At 44.1% G+C, this 26363-nt stretch overlaps 1 protein-coding gene across 4 annotated transcripts in view; it reads left to right on the top strand.

Annotated features, from left to right (window-relative positions):
• Nucleotides 1–26363, top strand: part of prkdc (protein kinase, DNA-activated, catalytic subunit) — a 65239-nt gene that overhangs the window by 34398 nt on the left and 4478 nt on the right. For 3 of the 4 annotated variants that reach the window (XM_086190881.1, XM_086190883.1, XM_086190880.1), the window contains 44 exons: nt 1068–1256; nt 2209–2313; nt 2408–2575; nt 2761–2888; nt 3740–3947; nt 4194–4372; nt 5847–6015; nt 6217–6282; nt 6362–6425; nt 6505–6659; nt 7035–7172; nt 7883–8002; nt 9357–9500; nt 9761–9912; nt 11182–11313; nt 11517–11628; nt 11817–11941; nt 12039–12188; nt 12574–12747; nt 13014–13112; nt 14369–14579; nt 14672–14846; nt 15070–15273; nt 15380–15495; nt 16205–16336; nt 16446–16625; nt 16794–17002; nt 17605–17743; nt 17876–18064; nt 18205–18429; nt 18583–18691; nt 19089–19191; nt 19294–19456; nt 19535–19709; nt 21002–21195; nt 21499–21682; nt 21799–21959; nt 22081–22292; nt 22500–22587; nt 22678–22821; nt 23578–23785; nt 23937–24004; nt 24095–24315; nt 24485–24577. In XM_086190881.1, coding sequence (XP_086047007.1) covers nt 1068–1256; nt 2209–2313; nt 2408–2575; nt 2761–2888; nt 3740–3947; nt 4194–4372; nt 5847–6015; nt 6217–6282; nt 6362–6425; nt 6505–6659; nt 7035–7172; nt 7883–8002; nt 9357–9500; nt 9761–9912; nt 11182–11313; nt 11517–11628; nt 11817–11941; nt 12039–12188; nt 12574–12747; nt 13014–13112; nt 14369–14579; nt 14672–14846; nt 15070–15273; nt 15380–15495; nt 16205–16336; nt 16446–16625; nt 16794–17002; nt 17605–17743; nt 17876–18064; nt 18205–18429; nt 18583–18691; nt 19089–19191; nt 19294–19456; nt 19535–19709; nt 21002–21195; nt 21499–21682; nt 21799–21959; nt 22081–22292; nt 22500–22587; nt 22678–22821; nt 23578–23785; nt 23937–24004; nt 24095–24315; nt 24485–24577 — 6680 coding nt within the window. The remainder of the gene's footprint in view (nt 1–1067; nt 1257–2208; nt 2314–2407; nt 2576–2760; nt 2889–3739; nt 3948–4193; nt 4373–5846; nt 6016–6216; nt 6283–6361; nt 6426–6504; nt 6660–7034; nt 7173–7882; nt 8003–9356; nt 9501–9760; nt 9913–11181; nt 11314–11516; nt 11629–11816; nt 11942–12038; nt 12189–12573; nt 12748–13013; nt 13113–14368; nt 14580–14671; nt 14847–15069; nt 15274–15379; nt 15496–16204; nt 16337–16445; nt 16626–16793; nt 17003–17604; nt 17744–17875; nt 18065–18204; nt 18430–18582; nt 18692–19088; nt 19192–19293; nt 19457–19534; nt 19710–21001; nt 21196–21498; nt 21683–21798; nt 21960–22080; nt 22293–22499; nt 22588–22677; nt 22822–23577; nt 23786–23936; nt 24005–24094; nt 24316–24484; nt 24578–26363) is intronic. The other variant, XM_086190882.1, reaches the window with a different exon arrangement.

Raw genomic sequence — 26363 nt, 5'->3', positions numbered from 1 at the left:
AACATTCTTGTGCACAAGAGAGGCATTCAGTTAAACAGTGCAGCCTTGTAAAACACAGTGGCCAACTCGGGTTGCTTCGCCCTGCCAGAGCACATGGATACACTGATTCTGTTGCTCTGGGCAGAAGCACCAGGATGGATAAGGTGTGTTGGTCTTTTTTTTGACATTTTTGTTTCTTAGTAACCACAAAACTCCATCTTCAGCTGTAAGTCTAGATGTGTCAATAAGTTGGACTTTGTTCCCACAGTGTTGGGGTGCTGGCACCAAATTGTCAACCTAATGTTGCATGAGGGAGCAGAGGCACAGGGAAGCCCTTACCTGGAAAACTGGAACTTCAAACTAGAGGTGCCAGGGAACAGATGGCATCCCTTAAAGAGGCTTGATGAACCACCATGACACCCTCCTCTTCCTCCTTTCCATTCGAGGAGCAGCTGGTTGTGACTGACGAGGCCGGGTTGGCCGTAGGATTGGACGGTTTCCTAGTCCGAGCAGCCGTAGCATCGGGAGCACCAGCTGGGAGCACCAAACCAGTTTGGAGTTTGGTGCTGTGTTAGCCACTCATAAAGGTTTAGGGGTCCTGATACGTCACAACTGTTGGTCACCCAGGGCTGTGGAGATGAAACAAGTGCTTTTGTGAATCAGTGGGATGGTCCAGCCCACTAGTACTCAGAAGTGGAGATCAAGTGTCCCACAGTGGATTTATTGGTAGCTTCGTCTCCACGGTGAAGTACAATGTAGCCATTAGTTGATGCAGAAAGCAGTCGGTCCTCTACAAGTAACCATACATGCAAGATTGTGATATCTTAATTAAATGGACATTTACCTGGAAATTGAAAATAAACATAAATAGATCTTTTTTCTTAACAACCGGTGGAACAAAATATTGTTTTTTTTTCTGCCCCTGTCACCTTGAAATTGAGGATAAAGTCTCAGTCGAGTGCAATGTTAAGAGCTGGTGTTTTTTGTTAAATGTCTTGATTCTCCACGCTGCATCATATCTCTGCGCATCCAAAAAACAACACATTTTTCATTATGTGAGACAGATTTTTTTTTTTTTAATTCTCCAGGTGAGTGTGTTGCTAAATGGAATGCTGGATCACAGTTTTAACGAGCGCTCCATTAGGAAGACTCAAGGCAAACAGCTGGTGGAAGAGGTGTTAAGAAGATGGGAAAATCTGCAGTCCTGGTGGAAAGGACCCTCCTCTACTCCAGAGAGCAAAACTGCGACTCTCTTGTTGCTGTCAAAGCTCCTGCAGGTATGACAAAGTTCTAGCAAGTACTGCATTTATCAAAAGAATAAGTTTTCTCATTCATGACAGACGTTCATCTTGAATGTGAATTGGCCCAATAAATAACGATGTCATGTTCAATGATAATCCCATGTTACATCTTTCTTTTGTTATCAGGGCCAAAGGGGGCAAAGACTCGACTGTATTTGTGTCCCTTTCTTTCTTTCTTTCTTTCTTTCTTTCTTGATTATCCTGCCACTTTACACCTCAATTTGACCCCCTAAACATGCTCAAAAATTCACCCATTTTGGCACGCTCATCAGGTCTGGTGAAAAATTTGATAAAATGTATAAGTTAACCCCCTAAGTGCCAAAATGTGCTCCACAGCGCCACCTACATATCCAAAAAGGGGCCCCATAGCTGTAAGAGTGTCTAAAAGCAATTATTTGTCTCATCAAGACCTACTAATCCTACACTCACGCCCCTGACCTAAATCCAACAGGAAGTCCACAATATGCACATGAAAGTATGTTTTGCACCAATTTTGGACCCCGAACAAACACTATCTCCTTCTCGGGCGTTAATAGTATTGCCTTCAAACTTTAATTCATGACTTATGACACTGTGATGAACAAAAGTTGTTAAAACTTCGTACTAACATAAACGGTTTGGATTCTGTAAGCCCTGAAATTTGCTGCGCCACAAACTGCAGCTTCTGATGTCTAAACTATAAGTCTGAAAACTTTCCAACCTGTATCACTGGATTCAGGACTGATTTTCCTACTAAAATGTGAATGAATTTTAATGTAAGATTTGGCCAAAGTCATGGGATTCATGAGTATATTTCACAAGAAGAGTACTCTAAAACCCTGACGTGCGCAAGACTGCGAAGGCCCATTCAAAGCTGCAGCTTTAATTTGTTTGTTTGTTGTTGTTGTTGTTTTAACAATCTGTGACCCTGTCCCCCATCTGTCAACAGATAGACTCCTCTGTCTGCTCCAATATCAACCATGAGGGGTTTAAACCTGTGTTTGCCACTTTTACTTTGCTACTAGTTGACACGACTCTGCCACTGAATCTCAAGGTAGCTGTTTTAACATAGTCCATACCATTGGATGAGCTCAAGCTTTCTGGGCTGAGAAGGACACTGAAAGAGGTCGTTTTTCTCGTGTGTTCAGAGTCAGGCCCTGTTGATATTGCCCTTCTTCACAACCCTTCCAGAGGAGCCGCTGGCTGAGCTGCAGACAGCCCTTGACAGCCTGGTCGTCTCTCACTTCCCAATGCAGTCAGATGAATTTGCTAAGGGCTCCCTTCACTACAACAACTACATGGACTGCATCCGCAAGGTCAGTGTTGCAGTGTTATCAGAGATACACAATGTGGTCCTGCAGGAATGGAACACTGTGTGTTGCGGTTAGCAAAACCGTGAGGGCTGATGCATTTGATAATGATTTGATTTGCTCTGACAGGTCTGACTTGCTTTGGTTGGTTGTTACTTCTAGCTAAAGACAACAAATAACATTTGTCTTAGTTGCTGGATGCCCTGGAGCTTTCTCAGAGTCCACTTCTGCTCAAACTGCTGGCTGGCATCCTGTGCCGGGACAGAAAACACATCATGGAGGGGCAGTTCCAAATCTGTTTCCAAACAATTTCCAGGAGGTCAGTAAAAGCTTCAAAACCCTTCTGATGAGAAATCCTCTGACACTTAAAGGTTTCCTTCTTTCTTCACTGAGTTAGCATGCAGCTCAACATCCTATCAGTGACTCCGTAAGAATCATGGAGTGCTTGTGTTTCAATGTTAGTGAATCGTCACCCGAAAAGTGTATTTTTCCATTCAAGTTCTCACAAATACCTACACTCCAGTCAATCTGGCGGGGCATAGTGGACGGGACTAAGTTGGACCCTAGTGAGACCCTCATAGTGCTGTTAGAGTAAAAAAAAAAAAAAAAAGGGAGGGCGTAATTGTGGCAGCTTGTATTTACAACTCATCCACACACCTGAAGCAACGATTGGCTGGTTGCTTTTTAAATGATAACCAGTTTGAGGGGCGCAGTTCTTCTCAGCTGGTAAAAGGCTCTTTGAAATCCATGCAACAACACATTGAACTGGTTCAGTCTTAATATTTCCCTCCCTCCTCACATGGAAAAAGGATCAGTTTCAATCCTTGTCTAAAAACGACGACACCCTCCGAACCGTGAGTGTTGTGATCAGTTGCGCCCCTACTGCACTCAGTATTTATCCATGAAGTTGCACAAACGTGTCGTATTTCAATTGAAGAACTGGAGGTGCAGTTTGGAAAATCCTCAGTCAATGTGGTAACAGACAGGACACTTGATTTGCACAGATAAAAGCCACTCTTAAAACGAAAGACGATCATTGATAATTCATAAGAACAAGAAATAAACCTTACAATAAACTTACAAACATTAGTTTAATTCTGTTTTTTTTTGGTTTATTTTTATATTTGATGTGATTGTCGATCTATTTTGCGTTCGTCAATATCTGATCAGGTCCAGCAGAGAGCGGCAGGTCCAACTCCTACGCACAGTCTATGGAGTGATCCAGCGGGACGATGAGACCAGGAGCAGCATGCTGCAGGCCATGACGGACAGGGTCCTGCTGCCTCTGGCAACTCACTGTAGCACGAAGGCCCTGATTGATTTCTTTGTGGCATATGTCACTGACATAACGGCTTTGCTCCTGAGTCGCTTCACTAAGGTCTGCTTCAGAACATAGTTCCACTTGAATAGCCGTTTCCGCATCATTTGTAGGCGTGTTGAATGTTTGATCAACCATTTTAAGGCTACTTGTTTTTGCCTAATCTTGTTTTTTTTCTGTAAAAAAACCCCCCCAAAAAACGCCTTTGTACCTTGTTTCAAATGTCTTTGGCGTGTCCGTGTCCTGATCTCTAGATCAGAGAGTCATATTAATTTATTTTCTCGCTAATTTATTGATCAATTTTAGTCGAGTACAACAGCATTTGAGCTGCAGTTGTTGAAGAAGACGGGCTGCTACAAGTTGCTGGAGATCCTGTATTCTCGGCTTCCGAAAGAAGAGGTTTATTCAAAGGAATCCTGCATCAACAGGGCCTTCTGTCATTCAGACAGACCAGAGGGCAATGAGCTGTCCAAGACACTGATCAGGTGAGGTTACCTCACACCTTTTCTCATGACTGACTAATAAGTAAGTTTAAATGATCTTCATTCATTCAACCCATGGAGACCCTCTAGAAGTCTCACTTAGAAAGACTTGATATACTTAAGACTAAAAGAAGATACTATTATTGCAATATTACAATAGAAAATGCCAGATATTTATATTGTAAAGAAACACAAATGATGGCATTCTGAAAGGTTTAAAAATGATTTTTCAATGGTGAATAACTTGTAAGACCATCCGGGTGCTCCTCAGTTTATTTCATGCATCTGGAAATTACTGGTCTTCCCAAATTCATCCATCCATCCATTTTCCTCCACTTATCCTGTTAAGGGTCGTGGGGGGGTGGGGTCGGGGGTGGAGCCTATCCCAGCGTCTACGGGCAAGAGGCGGGGTTCACCCTGGACAGGTCACCACCAACCTTCTTGCTGTGAGCCGGCAGTGCTGACCACTGCACCACCGTGCTGCCCTTCCCAAATTCATAAAAGCTTTATTCTATTAGCATATTAGCCAATCATGTGACTGCTCTCACTAAAAGAGGATAGCCAGTAATGGCACCAGCATCACGTAAAATGGAAAGGACAAGTAAACCTTCTCATAGATGCTGGAATGATAATGATCAGTAATCACCAATAAAATATCACCCAGAATAAAAAGGCTGGAACATTGCACCGTGTCTGCAGGTTGAAGCATAGAAGAAGCTACAATATTCATTTTTTTGTGTCTTCCTAAAATTGTTTCATGATGTTTTTGCCAGCTGCACGGTGCTGCAGCGGTCAGCACTGTGGCCTCACAGCAAGAGGTTCCAGGTTCCAGTCCCGGCTCCAGCACAGGATCTTTCTGTGTGGAGTCTGCATGTTCTCCCTGTTCCTGTGTGGGTTCTCTCTGGTACTCCAGCTTCCTCCCACAGTCCAAAGACATCAAGAGGGGACGAGGCTGATTGATACTCTAAATTGACCGTAGGTGTGACTGTGAGTGTGAATGGTTGTCTGTCTCTATGTGTTGGTCCTGTGATGGACTGGTGACCTGTCCAGGGTGAACCCCGCCTCTCGCCTGAAGGCTGCTGGGATAGGCTCCACCCCCCGCCCCCCCCGATTCTTAACAGGAATAAGCAGAAGAAAATGGATGGATGGATGTTTTTGCCCATCTAACCGTTGCCGCCTGCTGTTCATATCCAAACAACAATCCATACGCTGTTAAACCAAATCCTGTTACACATTATTGGATCCTTGTTTTTGCTGTGTGGCAGCCATATTGATTACTCTTATACAAACATAAACGTATCATATGCCTAAATTGAAATGGAAAAAATAGTTATTACAGTAATAATTATTACCATTGTAACAGTATTTAATAACTCTTCTGTTACTTCCTGTCACTTCTTCTCGTTTCTCTGGATGATCAGTTTGATGTTGACCTGCCGTGCCCAGCTAATATTTTCGCCGCTGTCATTTCACCTAGGTTATGTTTTGAAGCTTTCACTGAGAACATGTCCGGTGAGACCCAGCTCCTTGAACTCAGGAGAATCTATCACTGTGCCGCGTACAACTGCGCCATCGCAGCCATCAGCTGCAGCTTCAGTGAGCCCAGATTCTACCATGGCTTCCTCTTCAGTGAGAAACCAGAGAAGGTACTGGTTGTACTGGTTGCCGCGTTTAGATATCTTAAAATGCCTCCTAAAACGCCGCTTCCGTCACAGCTTTTTTTTTTTTATTGTTGCTGATGTTTTCTAATCCATGCAAAGAAAGAAATGTATTTCTTTGTTATTGTTGTTTTTTTTTTAAAAATTGTTTGGAAATTTAGAGCTGACTGTTTTTTTTTCCTTTCGTAGAGTCAATTCATTTTGGAAAATATCATTGATGTTAGGAGGACCTACAACTTTCCAGTCGAAATTGAGGCGAGTTGAACTTTTTTTTTTGCTGGGCTACGTTTGATACGTTATTCATTATTAATTCTTGCATGATTCATCGATGCAGGTCCCGCTGGAAAGAAAGAAGAAGTACATCATGATTCGAAAAGAAGTGAGCGAGGAGAATAGAGGTATTTATTAACTGTGATTTTAATTTGAAATTCGTCGTAGAGCTGTTGACCCACCGTCACGCTGTTGTGTCCTCTGTAGAGACGGCAGCGCCGGTGTACCTGTCTTACCACTCTTACATGGCCGATAGCAGTCTGAGTGAGGAGATGAGTCAGTTTGATTTTTCCACCGGAGTTCAGAGCTTTTCCCTCGGCTCCCAAAACCCCGAAGGACGACGGCCCACCGCCGCAAAACAGGTCAGTCGTGTGTTCTTGAGCTCAAAGCAGTACTTGACTCAAAAAGCGTATTTTTCTTCACCAACATCTGCAAGTTGGTTACACTCCATGTGACTGTGAGTGGGTAGTGAACCAGAAGGGTTATGGTCAGGTTATTTTTCAAGCTCAAAACAAAGTGTCTGCAGATTACTGAGCGTACAGCCGAGTAAAGAAGACATGGATTACATCGGGCGAAATTAAATCGTGTCCCATGGCGCTTTAAACATCGTTAGTATTATCAAGAGTTACATTTCTGGGACAAAAATGTCTGCAGGTTCAGGACAGGTAATCGTCATTGAAGAACAGATCCGTCAGAATGTAGTTTGGATGAGTTTCTTGTGTTTGGATGCGTAACAGGCGGAGCAGACCGATTCCTTCCCAGATGCTACGGTGGACCTAGAAATGGATGAGCTGAATCAACATGAATGCATGACGGCCATGACGGCTCTTATCGGACACATGCAGAGGAGCAGCATAACCCCCAATGTTGAACAGGTTGGTGTTGCTGAGGAAGAAAAACACAGTGTCTGGCCAAGCCATTGAACTTAGTCCGAATCCCTTTAAATTATTTCATGTGTTCCAGGAAACGTTCATCACGTAACTCACTTTGATGCCATTGATGGGCCTCATTCAGGAAATGCTCTTCTTCACAAATTTGGTCTCATACGCATTCGTACTTTTTAACATCGAAGTAGATATCAGGAGCAAATACTGTCACCTTTAGGCTTGGCTTCCTCCTTTAAGACCAAATTAAGGGCTTAAAAGCATAAAAGCGTGAATGGAGCAACATTTCTTGACGGTCCCCCAGTACCTGGAATAATTTAAAAACACATGTTATCCCAGCATTTATGTCTTAAAAATTAGAATTATATTTGAATTTGAATGATCTTATTGAAAAATGCTTCATTGTCAATATTATTTCACTCATTTACTTCAGAAACCTCTAATATTTGTAACGAAGCCACATTATGCGTGTTTTTTTTTTCTTGGTTTTGAAATGAACTCACGTCTTACAGAACAAAGTGCCTGTATACTTTGATCGTTGTCAGTATAAACTTGTATTTTCTGTAAGAGTTAAGTTTCTGAAAAGTATGGAGACTGAATTTATAAGTGCTTGAAAAGTGATTCTGATTGACTCTTCAATAGCTGTACGAATCCTTTAAAGAACGTGACGCTCATAAAGCTAGTCTTTGTTGCTCAAACAGGGAAAGGTGTCAAGTGAGCTCCCTCAATGGATGAAATTTCTACACGGAAAACTGGCAAATCCCAGCACGCCACTTAACATCAGACTCTTCATTTCGAAGCTGATCATCAACACAGAGGAGGTAAAGCTCAGTCTTGTATAGATGTATGTATACTGGCCTTTGTGTGCTTCCAGCAGCGGGCCGTGCATTTCACGCCGAGGCCTTCAGTGACGCCCTACTTAAATTAATACGCCTCATGATACCATCAATCTGAAACCATGGCAGGGGCGGCATGGCTCAGACGAAGAGTGGCCATCTAGCAACTGAAGGGTGGAGACTCACTTCCCCCGGTGACCATGTCGAAGTATCCTTGAGCAAGACACTTAGCCCCTATTGCACCGAGCTTCTCACCCTACCTCTAAGGGAGAGCCCAGCCACCCTGCGGAGGAAACTCATTTCGGCCGCTTGTACTCGTGATCTTGTTCTTTCAGTCACTACCCAAAGCTCATGACTGTAGGTGAGGGTTGGAACGTAGATTGACCGGTAAATCGAGAGCCTCGCCTTTTGGCTAAGCTCCCTCTTTACCACAACGGACTGGTTTAGCACCCGCATCACTACGGATACCGCCCCAAGCCGCCTGTCAATCTCCCACATATATATATCGGCCGGGCCGATTATCGGGGCCGATGTTCAGCATTTTGAGGCATATTGGCATCTGCCTTTTATAAAAATCCGACGGCTGATAAGAGATCAGTTTAAAACTGGGTTATTTTGGCTCTGATGCAGCCGCGCCTCTCTGTCTGCAGTCACTACTCTGTCTCCAGCTTTACCCCACCCACAGCTCCATCTGATTGGTTACACACAGAGCCACAGCACAACAGCCAATCAGCAGTGAAGTCTGTGCATGCGCAGTGCTCACACACACAGCTGTTTATCAGTTTAAGTTTGCATTTGACTTTATGAGACATGCCGCTGAGCCTGGGAGCTTCCTGTACTTTTTGTTATAATTTTAAAACAAAGATGTCTATTTTTTCTACAATGTTTAATAAACATATGCTCAAAGGCATTTGAACAAAGTTAAGTGTTAGAGTTTGTATTACTCAAAATTGTGACACCAATATATTCACTTTTACTGCAAATGAATATCAGCTCCAAATATCTGTTATCGACCTCCTTGACGACTAATAATCGGTATCAGTATCGGACCTGAAAAAAAAAAATCCGTCTATCGCTAAAATATTATATTTATATATATATGTGTGTATATATATAGATATAGATATATATAGAGATATAGATATATAGATAGATAGATATCTATGTAGATATGTATACGTGTGTGTGTGTGTGTGTGTGTGTGTGTGTATAGATATAGATATATAATTTGTATGTATATGCATATATGTATATGTATACATATATTTGTGTATATGTATGCGTGGGTATACAGTATGTATATATGTTTATATATGATGGAGAGTTGGGTTTTTCGCAGGTTTTTCGGCCGTACGCTAAGCAGTGGCTGGGGCCGCTCCTCCAGCTCGTGGTGTGTGGACATAACGGAGGAGAGGGGATCCACTTCATGGTGGTGGATGTTGTGGTCACGGTGCTCTCATGGACCAGTCTGGCCAGCCCCAAGGTTGCTCATGCTTCCATTTCAAAGAGAACACGTCTAAACTTTTAAAACACAGAATTGAAAAAGTAGACATGTAATCTGGACTTTTATCAACATTTGCGTAGCGTTTATGATTTAAAAATCCATTGTTTGAAAATTCCATGAAAAAAAAGGTTGAAGGAGCCTGTAATTATGATCTGATTATGAGATTGTTTGATCATATCAAGAACTGTTATATGGGGCTCTGGTGGCCCAGCTTAAGCAATGCTGTTATATTCTGTCAGGGCAACCCCAGAGATGAAGTACTCGCCAACAGGCTGTTGGAGTTCCTGATGAAGCACAGCTTTCACACCAAGAGAGCTGTTTTCCGCCATAACCTGGAGATCATTCGCACTCTGGTAGAGTGCTGGAAAGACTGCCTGCTTGTCCCTTACAGGTAGTACCTTGAAATTTACTGCACCAGGCAGACGTTTGCCGTGAGCTAATAAAGATCGCTCAGCTCAGGACGCCGCGGTTAGAGTGCTGGTGTCAGTTGTGCTGTTCAGCAGTTCCCTACAAGTTGTTTCATGTTCCTTAAAGGTGAGTCTTGGAAGACAAACGCCACGCGCAAATCATTTTTCACTTTCATTTGGAATCAGAGCGTTGCCTTAAGCAGATGTCTGCGTAGCTTTCTTGGAGGAAATTGACTGTCTTTCATGTCTGCTCATCTCAGATGGCACACCAACTGGTAATTTGAGGTTTGTCTCAGCTGATGACCTCACTCGCCCACATGCAGTCTTTTGTCTGCGGCACTGATTCCCAAACTTTTTCAGTCAAGCCCCTCTGGTGTCATTGAAAATATCCTCAGCACCTCCAGGTTGCAAACTTCCATCTCGCTATCCCCCACCCTGCAAAAGGGAATCGTGATTCACTCACCACACAACTCTGTTAGGGATGTTGGTTTCCCTGACAGATCCTCTCCAAGCAGGTTAGATTGTTTGTTTGTTTTTTTTTTGTATATCAACTCATGGAAAAATATGAATTGTTCTGCTGTAACGACCTTTAGCATAGGTTTACGAGCGAACGAGGCGAAACGTAGAATTGATTGTTTGCTGACCATCCGGAGATTTAATACGCTGTAGAGGCCACCATCAGCCATCAGGTGTAGGCACATGGCGTATCTTGCAGAGTGAAAGAGTTCCAGTGCAGCAGGCTGAGAAGGAGCCGCGGTGCAGGTGTGTCTGCACCAGAGTTCATCGGCGAGGCAGTGCGATGCTCGCCTCTAGAGATAGAACCCATTCATCAGTGTGGAGACCGTCTGAGGCTGAAGCTCTCATCCATCGCTGTCGCAGACCCCTATTACATCACTATTACATCACTATTTTGGTTTACATACTCACCTGCCGATCAGGGGCTTGTCCTTTGAGATTCGACAAATGATGAGTAGCAGCCTGTGTCCTTGGTCACTTCTCCCCTGTGGTTCTCCATTGGTCAGTGCAACCTCCATCTGCTATGTGAAATACAAGCGTTGCTGTTATCAGTTATTTTTGATATGCAAACACGTATGCATTTACTGGAAGATTACTGTTTTTCAAAGTGACATTTCAAAGCCACGAGCGACAACTGACAGAGTAGAAATACAAAACGTTTGCTATCGTAGTTCCTTTTACAATAATAAAAAAAGTGGTCGTCGCTTTTTTTTTTTCCATTCTTCTTTTACTTTTAGGTTAATATACGAGCACTTTAGCGGCACAGACCCAACAAGTAAAGACAACTCTGTTGGACTTCAGCTGCTGGGGATAATCCTGGCAAACCAACTGCCTGCTTATGATGGCTCATGTGGAATTGAATATGAGAGGTAAGAACCTAAAACCTTGTGTAGCCAAATAGCAAAGTAGCAAGCCACTGGACTCGATGTCTCCCGCACATGTATTTTTGTGGAACTGAAACTACAGTCACGGTTTTTGAAGCATTGAGCTGCATGTGGAATTGGCAGCAGGATCTTGAGAATATTGCCGACAATCTTGCAGAGCACCTTTAATCTTCTGTGTGTATTTTCAGGTACATCAAGTCACTCACCAACAACATTTCCTTCGTAAGATACAAAGAAATTTATTCAGCTGCTGCTGAGATTGTTGGCCTCATCTTGAAGAGCGTGACCGAAATGGGCAATGTATGAGAGTTCAAAGCATCGCGTGCTGCGCTATTTTTTTTTTTATTAGATATCTTAAAGTAATAGTTCTTATTCAGTTTGGCCCGGTTAGTTTGTCATGCAGGAAGTTACGTTTTTTTCCTCTAAATCCGTTACATTTATCACAAACGTCTCCCGCACAATTGTGCTCCTTGTCATTCCCCCCTCAGCGCCACCATGAACTTCTCAGCCTTGCTGCAAGTAAGATAACAAATCTGAAGAAGAACGATATGGACGACAAGTTCATCATTTGCTTGAACAAAGTGTCAAAACACTTTCCTCCATTTATGGACCGGTGAGTTTCGTCTATTCTTCGGTGATGGCGTCTGACCTGACGCTAGGTTTCACGGTGACAGCTCGCTGTGACCGCAGCTCCGCTTCTGATTTGACAGGTTTGTCAATCATGTGTTTGACCTCCTGCCGAAGATGCACGGCATCGTAAAGACCCACTGTTTGGAGTGTGTACTGAGTCGAGCCGATGTCATCCCGGACATCTTTCTGCAGCTGAAGGTCACAGGATTCATTCAGATGATGGGCCACAGGTAAATCCCAGCCGCACACTCATCAATCAGCGTTTTCCATCCAGAAAAAAAAAGTATTCATGCTCCAGTGATCACAAAGGTGTTGAAGAGGTTCACCAAAAAAAGGAAAAATTCAGTCATAGTCTAGTCCCCCTCTCGCTGATGGATCGTCAGGTGAGATGTTTTCAGTCCACAAAACGCTGAAACGTCCCTACAGTGATGTGTCGAAACGATGTAATTAAAGAATTACACCATCAGACACCTTTGAGCTGCCAGAGTTAAGGCGTCCACACCCTGTGAGACGATCAGATGCCGTTCATCTCGGGAGACTTTGCCAGTCAGATCAAAGAAACGAATACATTTGAGGAATATGTGTCTGTGTTTCAAAAATGTTTGTGCACTTTAGAGACGAAGCGAGACAGCGAGTGTGTCTGGATATCATCCACAAGATAATTGCCCTCCTGACTCCAGCTCAGCTTCAAGAGGTTCTGGGATCTGTGACGGCTTTCGTCTCGCACCCGGCACCAGTGTGCAGAGAGAGGATGTACGACATCCTCATGTGGATTCAGGACAACTACAGGTATGCATCTTCTGCTTCCAATTTTCTTCCTTTTTTTGGTTTTGTTCATTGTCACCATTTATATTATTTATGTGAACCTGACACCATACGATGTGTCGTTAGATTCATTTCCTTTCTCAGGTTACGGGCTGGTGGCATCGTTCATGAATCCCTCAGCTGGCCTAAGAACGTTCATGTTGATTTTCCCGTACCAGTTTCAGCGTGGCCGGTAGGCTGCTGCTGCTTGTCCGATCTCAACTTTACCGCTTTACTGTCATTTGCTTCAGCACCGAAGAGAGCAAAGATGACAACACCTCACTGGAAGTTTTGAGTGCAGCTAAAGAAACACTACTTCAGGGACTGTCTGAGGAAAACCAAGGTCTCCAGTAAGTGCAGACATATCCCATTCCCCCAACACCCTTACCTGAGGAAGGTCTCAGAGATCGAAACATTGCTGTGCAACAAAGAGTAAAGGTTTCTTGGGAGCTCAGCAGTGTGCAGACATTAAAGTTACAGTGAGTCATTACAGTTTTAACATATGTCCTAGACATCTGTAATTCATATGAGTAGCTTTAAATTGAATATTTAGTAATGTGTTGCAGACTCCTCGAAATACATTTTCCTTCATATCAAAGTGTGGCCCTTTGCATCATGTTCATCTATTTCCTTGCTTTGGCCTCTATTTTGGTATTTGGTTGTTTTTGCTCAGTCCCAGCAATTAACTAATGTCTACACTTGGAGCGAATGAATGGATTGGTTTATTCCTGTTTTTCCAAGATGAATGAAACACTTTCCACAACTTACAAAGGCTTTGAAGGCGCAACAGACAGCATTTACACCTCCTGGTCAGTAGGTGTCGCACTCCCACTGCACTAATTGATTACACTGGCAGACTAAACCCTGTGGACTAAACCAGCCGCTCATGGCGAGAGCTGGTCCATCTTGCCGTGATACATTTCCCGATGTCGCTCATCAACAATAACGGCATGAACCTGTCAGAGGCTAAAGTTGGTAACTTAACCAGTAACATTAGCTTACCTGTCTAGCAGGAAAGTGGCGACCTCTGCGTGTCTTTTCAGCCCCTTTTGATCTTTCTGTGGAGTTTGCTATCATCCCACATTTCGCCCCTTTGTTGGTTCAACAGCATTTGAGACGGATAACAGATTGAGGCTTGACTTTTCTCAGCCGTGTGTCTGGTCACTCCAGTGACTGCTCAGCTCCTGAGCTCCTGCAGTCGCTCGCTACGCGATGTGTGTTTTTACCAACGGCTCCGAGATCCTTAACAGCTTCTCCGCCATCTTGCTGGAATGTAAATATGGTGAATATTTTGAACTCGTTAAAATAAGAATAATTTCAGGTACATATGGACTTTCATTCCATACCTTTCTAAAAGTTCTGTGGCTGCATTATTTTTTAAAATTGTTAATGTTTTTTTTCATTGTTTTCCCCACACTGTCGTCGGTTACACCTTTAAATTTGGAGGACAACAAGAAGATTCACTGAAAATGTGTAGGCTGAAGCAACCGTGTATTGCGACCCCTCTTTACACATGACCACCATTGCAAGGCAACCCTTTTGCGATGCTCAATTTGTGAGAAGGTTTTTTAAAGATAGTTATTCTCCCCATCAATCAAACTTGCAGGCTTTACGTGCGTAACTTCTGGAGCCAGGAGAAGCGTCTACCAACTGCGACCCTCGAGCGAATGTTGACGGTGCTTCGTTTACTCTACTCCTGCCGGATAGAGAAATGTTTCTTGAGCCTGGCCACCAACCTCCTGTTGGAAATGACCAGCCAGAGTCCTGACTTCCAACGACACATTTTTGAGTATCCACTGTCAGAGTGTACCTTCCAGGTCTGTGGAGATCAGACGCATCTATTTTTTCAAACTTAGATTCTCATTGGCACAGATCAGATGGTTTCAGTAATTCTTTTTCGACTCCGTAGGACTATGTGATCGATTCCAACTGGAGGTTCAGGAGTTCGGTGATGACCCCAATGTTCGTTGAAACCCAGAGTTCTCAAGGTCCTGCTAGCGTGGCAACAACCGATCCTGGAACCATGAAGGGGAAGCTTCGAGCCACTCAGATGAATTTAGAGTTCAGCCAAACCCAAACAGCAGGTACGGCTTTAATGTACACAACTGCAGAGTAAACACAATGGAAGAACTACAGTAATAGAAACAATATAATAACACACTTACCGGCTCAAACTGTAGTGTACAGAATGTGAAGGGGGATAAATACTGCGTTCTTCATGCTCACATCAGGTTTAATTTTTGAATTACTCAATCATATTGTGTAGTTACCAAAGTGCATTTACAAGTGATAGTTTCTTTCACCCAGGTCGACGCACAGCGTACAACTGGCTGACTGGCATCAGTGTCGACACACTTGCGGAGTACTCACTTGGCTCTGAGCCTTTGTCTTCATTGCTGGTGTTTGATAAGAAAGAGGAGAGGCAAACCTCGGCGAGACGACCGGTAGGAGAGGGTTTTGGCCTCAAACGCCTCACTGCAGCAGCGGATGAGTTGGACAGTCGTGCAAGAGGTGGGGAAAACATCCCGAACCCTTCTTATTAGTCCGTCACTTTCCACTCGGCACATGTATTTGAGCTAAGCAGAGACTGTTATTCTTTCTGTCTTGATGTTAACAGTAGAAAATGAGAAGCGGAACAACATCCTTCGATTAAGACGCAGATTTCTAAAGGACCAGGAGAAAGTCAACCTGGGTTTTGCAAAGAAAGAGATCCAACAGCAAAGGCAGAAAAGGGTACATTCAAGTTGATATATTGGTCTTTCTTTACCTCCTTCAGTTCCCGTGATACTGGTTTTGTTCCCGTGAAAGCGCCACAATCAGAGCAATTACCATTGTAAACTCAGTCAATGAGCACTGCAAGGGGACCTCACTTCGTACTCTGTTACTTCATTTGTTTACTTGCTCTGTTTCTTTAATCTCAGTTGTGAAAGAAGAGCTGTGGGTCAGAGAGGTTGTATTGTGGTTTGTTGCCTTGATCCCAGAGGTGGAAGGAGGGGGGCTGTTTGAGCGAGCGGGAAAGTTGAAACGCTCCTACGCAGCATCTAGAATGTCTTCTCGACTCTTCTTCTACATTGGCCGGCGCACATGAGAAGAAGAGAGTTGCTAATTCAGATTTTTCTCGCACTAAAGTCACTTCAAAGTGCTGAATATGGTTTTTCTTTTTTTGTATTTTGTTGCTTCAGTACCCTTGGGACAGTAACATTACCGAGCCACTGCAGGAAAAAGATGAATATGTGCTGTAATACACATGGATACAACTGCAGACTTGTTTTTGCAACAGTTTCTCCCCGTTGCGGCTCTGACGTGCTTATACACTGGGTTTTACAATCTATTTTTTTTTGTCGTCTGCCATACATAATCTAAAAAAAATAAGTTGATTGTCCGTAAACTCCTCAGCCTGCCGCTGTCTCACGTTGATTTTTTTATCCTTATTGCTGCCTAGGAACAAAAAGCCGACCAAAGGCTGCGAAAGGAGGCTCAGGTTACTCTGTATCGTAACTACAGAAGAGGAGATTTTCCAGACATACAGATCCCGTTCAGCAACCTCATTGCCCCCCTTCAAGCACTCGCACAAGTAAGCCTGCAACTGTTAGCAGCCCTTTGTAAATACTCTTCATGCAAACCACCGCGAATAACACAACACCTATGCTTTGATGACAGTAACAAATACTTGTTCACCACAGAGAGATCCAATTCTAGCCAAACAGCTGTTCAGTTCGCTGTTTGCTGGTATCCTCCAAGAGCTAGAAAAGCGGGAAACAAGACAGCAAACGGACAAAATTATAGAGGAGCTGCGGTGCACCATGAACAACTACCTGAGCAAAAGTACACTCTGCTTCCCGCCGTTTATAGCATGTGTGCAGGTATGTGGACAAAACATGACCAGCAACAACAACAAAAATCTTCAAAATAATACAGTATTTGAGTTTCCATGCCCTGGAGGATAGTCCGTGTTGTGTTTGCTGCTCTCAGTCCTACAGTATTGGTTTTGTGTTTCTATACCTAACCTGCTAAACTGTTTGCTCTGCTAGGACATGTGTTACCACCATAAGGACATGCTGCAGATCAATCCAGAAGCCGTCAGCTCCACCGGCCTCGTTAGCCTCCAGCAGCCGTCGGGCATCTTGCTGCTGGAAGAGGGTTTGCTGCGTGTTGGAAGCCAGGATGCACCCCCCGCAAAACGCTCACGAGGACACAAAGACGTTCCGCCAGACACCAAAAAATGGATAAACCTTGCAAGGTACCTGAAGGTTCTGTCCCTTCATACCAGTTCTGTTTGCGCTGGTTTGAAGGGAACTGATGAACTACAACATAGACAGTACTGCAGCCAAGTATTATGCCAGTACGTCTGAACGTAAATGCAGTTTTTTGTTAAAAACTGTGGTACCACGCTCTCCTCAAATAAGTAAAAGCGTTGGACGGTGTCCAGCAGGGCCAGGGAACGTTTTCCCTCATTCTCAGTTGGAGTGGTGTGTCTTATAACTGATACTTGAAGAATGTTCAACTGTGGGTGAAATGCTGCTCTTGTGATGGGTAGGAGAGATATCACAAGCACCAACCATGCACATGTACAGATGCTGAACACAGGATGGTAGTTGGAGTATGAACACTGGATGTTTTTTTACTTTCCATGACAGTTCCTTACGAAATCCCATAACATCACTCTGACTCCCACTGCCAGGTACATCTGATGTCGCTGTGTGGTTTAGCCTTTGTGTTGTAGAAACATTGTCACAGTCAGCTGCTGCAGCACAAGTCTGCACCAGTCCCCTTCTGATGAGCGCTGGAGCTTCTATTAATTGCTGTCCTGAATCTGCCCTTCTCGTTCCCTCTGTTCTCCAGGCTGTACAGGTCTTTGGAGGACTATGATATTGTGCGTGGCATCTTTGCGGGTAAAGTTGGAACGAAGTCGATAACCTGTGCTGCTCTTCAAGCTGAAGCTAACTCTGACTTTGCAGAAGCTGTGAAGCTTTACAATGAGGTGCGTTCTAAGTCTTGGTTGAATCCTGATCTGCTCTTCAAGTAAAGTAAAGAAGCTATTATTGGTGCAGTTTTGCCAGCTTGCAGCACAGCACTGGTGTCCCAAAGTACATTCTGTCTCATGTACTGGTAGGCTCTGAACACCGAACATTGGATTGATGGCGAGCCCACCGACTCTGAAAAGGACTTCTGGGAAATTGCTGCTATGGAGGCCTACAGTCATTTGACTGAGTGGAAGTCTCTTCAGTACTGTTCCACCATCAACATTGACGAAAGCTCCCCACCCAACCTGGAGAAGATGTGGGTGGAGCCCATTTACCAGGTGACTGAACAAACACTTCAGCATCTAGGACTGTAACAGAAGGGCCTGACAACCTGGAGGTTTAACAACATGGAGTTACATCATCAGAAGCATGACTGCTTAGTCAGGTTGGTATAGCCGTCTCATTGTGTTTGTTCCAGGACATATACCTGCAGCACATGATTCGCAGCATGCTGAAGCAGCTGCAGCTGGGTGTGAAGGACCAAGCTCTTCTCAGCTTCGTCGACCAAGCCATGAGAGTCGAGGAGCGCAAAAAGATACTGGAGAGCCATTACAGCCGGGAGCTCAGCTTGCTTTACATCCTGCAGGAGGACTACGACCGCGCAAAATACTACACCAGCTCTGCCATACAGCTATTTCTGCAGGTCTGCCGTTCTCTGTCACCTCCAACATTTTAGATCATCACATTCATATTTTGAAATCCCACAGAAAGGAATGTTCTGCATTTTGTACTTTTAATTTGTCTTTGTAGTCAGACAGCAGTCAGAGTGCGTGCTTATTCTAATTCCCTCCTCCAGAATTACTCCAGTGTGGATACGCTCCTGACTCAAAGTCGCTTGACCATCCTGCAGTCATTGCAGGCTTTGATAGAAATCCAGGACTTCTTGCTGTTTATTAAAGGAGATGGTAAGTAGAGATTCAACCACTTCTATATATTTTTACATAATGTGATGTATAACACTGATTTATAAATATTACTGCCCAATGCGAGTAAGCTCTCGAAGTGAGTCAGGTTTTGTGGTTTTGTTGGTTTTGTTGCACAGGAGAACTGACATGCAACCGACTGTTGATCTGTGAATTATTCTCGTAATATAACCAACTTCTAGACAGTCATGGACAGAAAATTGCGTTCATTTACATTTATTTTTGCGGAATTCCTAAAATTGGATTGAAAATTGCTATACATTTGGATGGAAACTTTACCTTTGCCTGAACAGTTTGAATAATATATAAATGATATAATAATGATCATAAATAATAACTTCACTCCCAATTTTTTTTAAAATTCTGTTTTATCTGTTAGTATCTGTGACGTCCCTGAAGCGGCTCATCAGACTGTGGACAGGGCGGTATCCTGATGTCAAGTTGGATCCAGTGAATGTGTGGGATGACATCATCACATCCCGGTAAGAGGAAAAGTTTTTGGGTTTTTTTAGCGTCAAATCTTTTAGATCATTAACTGAAAAAAAACAACCCTTTTGTCTTCAAATCTCATTACTATGGCTCAGATGTTTCTTCCTGGACAAGATCAGGGAACAAGTCAGAGGCCATGCCGCCACTAGCAGCATGGAGGTGGATGGCGCTGAAGACCCAGCAGGTGACGTCGACACGTTAGTGAATGACTGCAAATTCAGCATGAAGCTGCAGATGGCTGACAGTGCATGGAAGCAGGTGAACAAACCACCGCCGATGTCATGCTGCGGTGTGACATTCGCATACTTACCTGAGCTTATTCATGCTTTTTTTCAGAATAACTTCTCTCTCGCCACAAAGCTTCTGAAGGAGCTTCACAGGGAAGCCAAAACAAACAGGGACTGGTTACTGCAGTTTGTCCACAGTTACAGTTGCTACAGCCATAAACGCTGCCAGACCCAGAATGCTGCAGAGCAAGTCAGTATCGCACTGAAGACGATACCTCTCCTGGGTGAGTTGAGACGGAGGACTCCGGCACGCTTGCTGAGAACGCAAAACGTCCTCATCACCACGAGTCTGTCTGTCACTTCCGATGGGAATTTACATTCGACTTGAACTACTTTGTCGTAGTATGATGAAAATGACACAATTTAATACTTTGTTTTGGGTTTTACAACATTACACTAATTGGGCAAAACAGGATGTCAACAAATGAATCTCAGTATTTCAAACCTTTGAGCTGGCCAGCATTAAGACCCGGGGGTCGCCCACCTGTCACCGTGGGTCGGTCTTCAACGCTGGGGTTTTATTACATAACTGTGAGATGTGACACTGTTACATCTGCAGTTTGTCATCCTCATCATGTGTAATTCATGACTGCGCTGCTATGCTGACCTGTACCACTGGAAGTCCCAGCATAGAAGTGACATCATCGTAACCCATCATCTGTTATATCTGAGTCTCTTATACTGCCGGGAGAAAATTCAAATTACGCTGTTTACCATTTTCTGTTAGCAGCAGTGGCGATGAACACAGCCTTCCAGGAGCTGCATCTGAATGGCTGTTGCTTCCAAATTCAATTTGACTCTGATTTGATTTCGATAAAAAGATCCAAACGATACAGGAGTAACGACATCATGATGCCGATTTGTAGGGATATGAATTATTTTCTTACATCTTTTCAAAAAAATTGTTTGGTTTAGCAGAGTTCAAATCCCATCAGCTGCGGTACATTTGATATCAGGCTACACAGGTTGTCCCAGTCTTTTTCATTTTTTTCAAGAAGGTTTTGTACAGAATATTTCATAAACTTGGGCAGGAGGGCATCTAGTCGGTTTCTACCGAAAGAACAGGTGATCTTGTTTTGTTGGGGCGGCTCAATTGGGAGTCTCCAAGTCTGTGAGAGGAACTGCATGTACGTTTGCACGAGATGTGATCAGTTCACCCCAGACCTGATGCTGTCCCACCAAGGCTTGTGAGTCTAACCTAGAATTCTCATCAACATGAGGCGTTACCCAACTGCAGTGAGAGGTTTCCGTGATGGCATAGTTGAGATGCGGACACCTGTCAGTGTAGATCCCATCACTTCCCCGGCAAATTATCTACCGCCTACTGCGTTATCTTCTGTTTAATGAATTAGAACAAATACATTTGAACCACTTAAACTATACCGATACAACATGGAAGCCAGTTCACCTGTCAGTATTTTAGTAAATGAAGAGACAGAGAGAGCAAAGGCTATACAGTAGCTTTGCTCTTGCTATGCACATCAGATGTTTCATACAGTATTTTTTCTCTCTGCAGAGGACCTCCAGGCTGATTTTCAGAGCACCCCAGCTAAGGTATTCAGAAACCAAAAGATACTCCTGAGTACTTCTTTACACATCCTGGCCAAAGCTGTAGGCAGGAGCCCTTCAGTCCTGGAAGCTATTGATCCTGTGAAAGCACAGATGGTTGTGAAGCTCTCTGGAAGTGCTTGGCCCACTAAAAATCACAAGGTACTTTTTGACTAACATTTTTAAAAATTAATTAAAAAATAAAAGTGCACAGTTTGTACAGAGGCCGTGGTGTATTTGCATATTTTGATCTGCTTGTGGCAATGAAAATATTAAAATGTGGTCGCTGGTTACCTGTCGTAGAGAGGGACGTTTGTTATTGGAGGATAATCAAAGCTGCGCTGTCGGAAATGAAAACGAGGCACTGATCCATCCCGAGATCATCATGCAAGCTGTCCTCTGTGGTCAGTGTAGGGAATCAGAACACACTCGGATATTGAGGGACTAAAAATGTTTATCGTGCAGGAAGTGAAAGTGGGGCTGCAGTTGCAGGCGTTGACATTGCTGTGCGATGCAACCAGGAAAGCTGATGAGGAGCTGCAATCTTACATGCAGGAGTGCGTGGAAGCCAGCAGTATCATCGAGACGTACATGTCTTTAGCTAACTTCTGTGACCACATACTGCGGGAGGAGGATCAGAACGATACCAGTGAGTCGTAGTACTAGCTAAAGTTCGCCGCTCGTTCTAGTAATACTTCATCAACAAGTTCAGATTTAGTTTGTTCGAGAAAATGAAACACTTTTTTTGTGTGTGGTTTGTTCCAGAGAGTGAATTTCCAGACCTGCTGGCACTGCCAGTTCATGTAGTAAAGAGCTTGTTAAAAGCGCTGAAGCTGGACTCGGAGGAAGCTCGTCTCAAGTTCCCACGTCTCCTTCAGATCGTTGAGTTGTACACTTCGGAGACTCTGGACCTCATGATGAAAGAGGTGGGCGTGCGTCAGGAACATAGCAGACCGAAATTCAAGAATCGAATTTGCTGAGTATGAAAGCATGAGATGTGTGGAACCTGCATTGTAGTAGTCAACTGTCAACATTGTCTGTGTGTAGATGATGTCCGTTCCCTGCTGGATGTTGATTGGTTGGATTAGTCAAATGGTTGCCCTCTTGGACAAGCCAGAGGCTGTGGTGGTGCAGTACTGCATTGAGCAGATTGCAAAAAGTTACCCCCAAGCGGTGGTTTACGCTCTGATGATCAGCAGCGAGAGTTACCACTTCGAAGACTCAGCCGTGGGACACCAGCAGCAAGAATTTTTCGCCAGGTAGGACCCTGTTTTTGCCTGGCTGGTGAAGAAGGAATATGGCATTATTTTAAAGCAGTAATGAGAGAAGGGTCAATTGGATTCCTATTGCTTGGTAATGAAAGATTTCCCACCTTGAGCCTTTCAACCTTGAGATTGTGGTTTTTTTTTTGTTACGGATATTTGTTTAGCTTGTGTGTGCGTGTTTGCGCGCGCGTGTGTTGACAGGCTCAGTAGCAGGCTGGATAAGTGTGGAGCTGTGAAGAACTTTGTGGACGCCCTGCAGCAGCTCACAAATCCTGATATGATCTTTCGGGTAAGGAGCGCAAGCGTGACCGTGTGTGAAGGATGCCGCCGCCCGGTAGTTTTGAACCTACCACTGATGACTGTCATGTTATCCTCACAGGATTGGTGGGATTCAGTGAAAAATGAACTTGAGAATTCAAGCTTTGACAAGAACAAGATGGACTCCATGTACAATGAGATGCACTCTTTGCTTGGGAATCCAAACACAAAGGGCCATGGAGCATTTCGCAAGAAGTTTATCAAGGTGTTAATGGTTTACCAGTATACAAAATGCACTTTAACTTGTTTCCGAAGTCAATTGGTGTGTCATTCTTATATGTTTCTGGATGCGCTGATGAACAGTTAATCCAGATATCAGAATTACAACGTAGCCAGGTGCAGTATTCAAATTACAGGAGCTGCTGTGTTTGGGCGTAGATATAAATATCACAGAGAACCTAAAAATTAAACATTGTTGGTGCAGAAATACCCGAGCGTACAGAAACACATCCTCCAGATGCACTGGAGCACGCCTGTTAGCACCATCATATTTAGTTTTGCTACGAAAAGGGAATTCCAGAAATTTCCTCTGGGACAATTCCCAGTAAAATTGTATCAAAATACTAATACCTATCTATAATTTTTTGTGTGTGTGTGTATATAATCTTTTATTTTCCAAATACCTGCACGTGCTACTGCTCAATGCGCAGGTCCTGAGTTAGAGCTTCCTGTTGATCCGTCTGGCTGCAGCTTCAATGAGCTCCCCCTGCTGCCATCATGACGGTTTAAGGTTTAAGGACCCTTGATATTTTATGCGTACATATTTGAATTACTCTGATTCAGTTTTATGATGTCATAATCCCTGGCCTCCATACATCACACCTGAAGTCAACTAAAAAAGCTTACCTTTACATTTGTAATGTTTTCTTCTTAAAATGTTTTGTAAATCAGTTTAAAAAAAAATCTTTCAACGCGTGATATACACCACTTGTACATTATTGTTGTGGAATTTGCCTGACAGAGATTCGCGAAAGATGTGGAGAACTTACTTGGACATAAAGGCAGCAAGCTGTTCGAGCACAGGAGAGACAAAAGCTTTGTGCGTAAGGTGGATGATCTGGCAGGATCCATGCGCGGATTCTCGAAGGAACCCGGGAACCTGAGGGAATACTCGCCCTGGCTGAGTGGTTTTAAAGCAGACATGTTCAGAAATGAGCTTGAGATTCCAGGTGAGTCGCAGGAACCCTCGCACTACTGAGGTCATAATGTAGATATTGTCCTCATTGACCTGTCCGAGTCATGAGCACCAGATGGGTGGTTATTATTGCGCACGCATTGCGGTGGATTATAATTGAATTCTGCTCTCTTCTTTTGTTGTAGGCCAGTACGACGGCAGGTCGAAACCTTTGCCGGAGTACCACGCGAAAATTACCGGCTTTGACGAAAGGGTATGGGTTATTGTTCTGAGTAGAAAATGGCACACTTTGAAGTCTCAGTGGGCTACCTTCAGGAAATGGCTGTAAATGTGTGCCCTATAGGTGAAGGTGATGTCCTCCATCCGCCGCCCAAAGCAGCTGATCATCCGCGGTGATGATGAGCGTGACCACCCTTTCCTGGTGAAGGGTGGCGAGGACCTTCGCCAGGACCAGCGTATTGAGCAGCTTTTCAGTGTTATGAATATTCTGCTGAGCCACAATTCAGCATGCGCACACAGAGGCCTGCAGCTGTGCACCTATCAAGTCATTCCCATATCCACAAGGTACTGGGCGGGTTTCTTTCTCTAGTTGGTTGAGCTTAGGACTTAAAACCAACCTGTATTTACTGCCACGCTGACATTGCCCTGCAAGCATCATATATTTTTCTGTTTTAATGGAGGAAATATGTCAAGCTCCATTTGCAAAGGTAATCGTGTCTTGCTACCTTTTCAGAATTGGTCTGATTGAGTGGATGGAGAACACTTGTACTCTGAAAGAGTTCCTGACAAGCACATTGACTGATGAGGAGCAACAAACAGCAGCAAGGTACCGTGTTGATATGCCACTTTAATAACGTGGATGTTCGTTACAAATTCCCTGTACTATCCATCCCTCCATCCATCCATCCATCCATCCATCCATCATCTATACCGCTTATCTCGTATGGGGTTAAGGGTTGGGGGGGGCGGCCCCATCCCAGCTGACGTTGGGTGAGAGGCAGGTTCACCCTGGACAGGTCACCAGTCCATTGCGGGGCCATCAGGAGCAATTAGGAGGGTTCAGTATCTTGCTCTAGGATACTTTAACATGGTCACCGGGGGAAGTGAGGATCGAACCAGCGACCCTTTGTTTACTAGATAGCCCCTCCACCTCTGAGCCATGCTGGCCCTTCCCTGAGCTATGAAAAGGAAATTATTTGACCAGTTTCAAGACATATTTCACTCAAAAAGTGCAGTTTGCCTTCGAAGTACTCACAAATAGGTGTCTTGAGCTCGCAGTGATTTTTGTCTTTACCTCATGCATCACTTTGTTGCGACTCCAGAATGGTGAAGCAGCCACCCGTGTGTCCGTAGGGCAGACAGCAGCTTCAGCACTGGTTCACAATAGCACCAACTGGAGGCGTTACAGTTTGTTTTTGCTCAATTCAAAGCATTTGTGGGTTATTACCAGTTCACAGCTGAATAAAGAAGATGTGCATTGTACTAGGCGACGCCCCTCAGAGTTTGTAAACTGATGATTGGGCATCTCCTTCTTGTTTTGACGCTGCAGCCGCAGTGACCGTTAGCACTGAGCTAATTATATGTGGCTGACTCGTTGTGACTTCTCGTGTCACAGAGAAGTGTTGTGGGGGGGTTACAGATGTAGCCACCATAAAGTTCCAGTAAAACCACGACAGCACCTCGGCCATTATGTGCTGGGATGGCACCATGGTTATTGTAGTTCTTCACCTGTAATGAGGTCCCCCTGGGGTGAAGTAGTTATTACGAGGCAGAGATCTGTACCTGGGACCTGACAGCTGGTTTGTACACTTCAGCCCGTGGGAGCCAGAATAGTTGGTTGTTGTGGCTCATAATTCACGGTGCCGCTGCTGTCTCACCTCCATTGGCATCAGTGGGGAGTTGACGGACAACAGACAACAAACTTTTCCTTTCACCGGAGCGAAAATGTCTTTTCAAAGGCGGACCACCAGCAAAAATGAGGAGGAGCAGAACATTTTGTTGATTTGAGAAGTCTGCTCTTTGGAGCCATCGACCATCTGCACCACTCAGAGATTTTTGTTCCTTACCTCAGAGAAAATCCCAGCATTGTGTACCTTAAAACACTGGTGATTCGAGGTCTCCTCTCATACACCAGATGGAAAAAAAGGACGCACAAAAATCAAACCGCATTACAGGTCATGAAGCGACTCTTCCCGTGAGGGTACAGTTGGCCACACTTTAATCCAAATGAAAAATATTTGTCACAAGTACAGTGCGTAAAAATATACCGGCACAAGAAAATGTCCCACCTTTAAAATAAAAAAGATGACCACAAGTGTAAAAATAGGCCCTCTCATTAAATCCAATGATCAGTATATTAATAATAATAATATGACGAGGATTAAATGAAATTGTTCTGAATTAGAAGTCATGGCTTCATACTGCAGTAGGTAACGGTCAAACTCTGTTTTTTGGATGAAGCGCCATCTTATTGTGACTCCCTGCAATTAAAGGAAAGGACGTGTTGGCAGTGGAGTATAACCACGACCCCCAAGTGGGGGGGGGGGGGGCGGGGGGGATATCCCTGGCAGCTGGAAAATGGCAGACAGCCAGTTGGCTTTCAGCTGGGAGTA

This window comes from Aulostomus chinensis, chromosome 21, assembly GCF_037954235.1.
Source record: "Aulostomus chinensis isolate RoL2024-O1b breed Wild chromosome 21, RoL_Achi_v1.0, whole genome shotgun sequence".
NCBI classification, from domain to species: Eukaryota; Metazoa; Chordata; class Actinopteri; order Syngnathiformes; family Aulostomidae; genus Aulostomus; species Aulostomus chinensis.
Note: the sequence above shows the minus strand (reverse complement) of the source record. Positions and strands in the feature narration are given on the sequence as shown.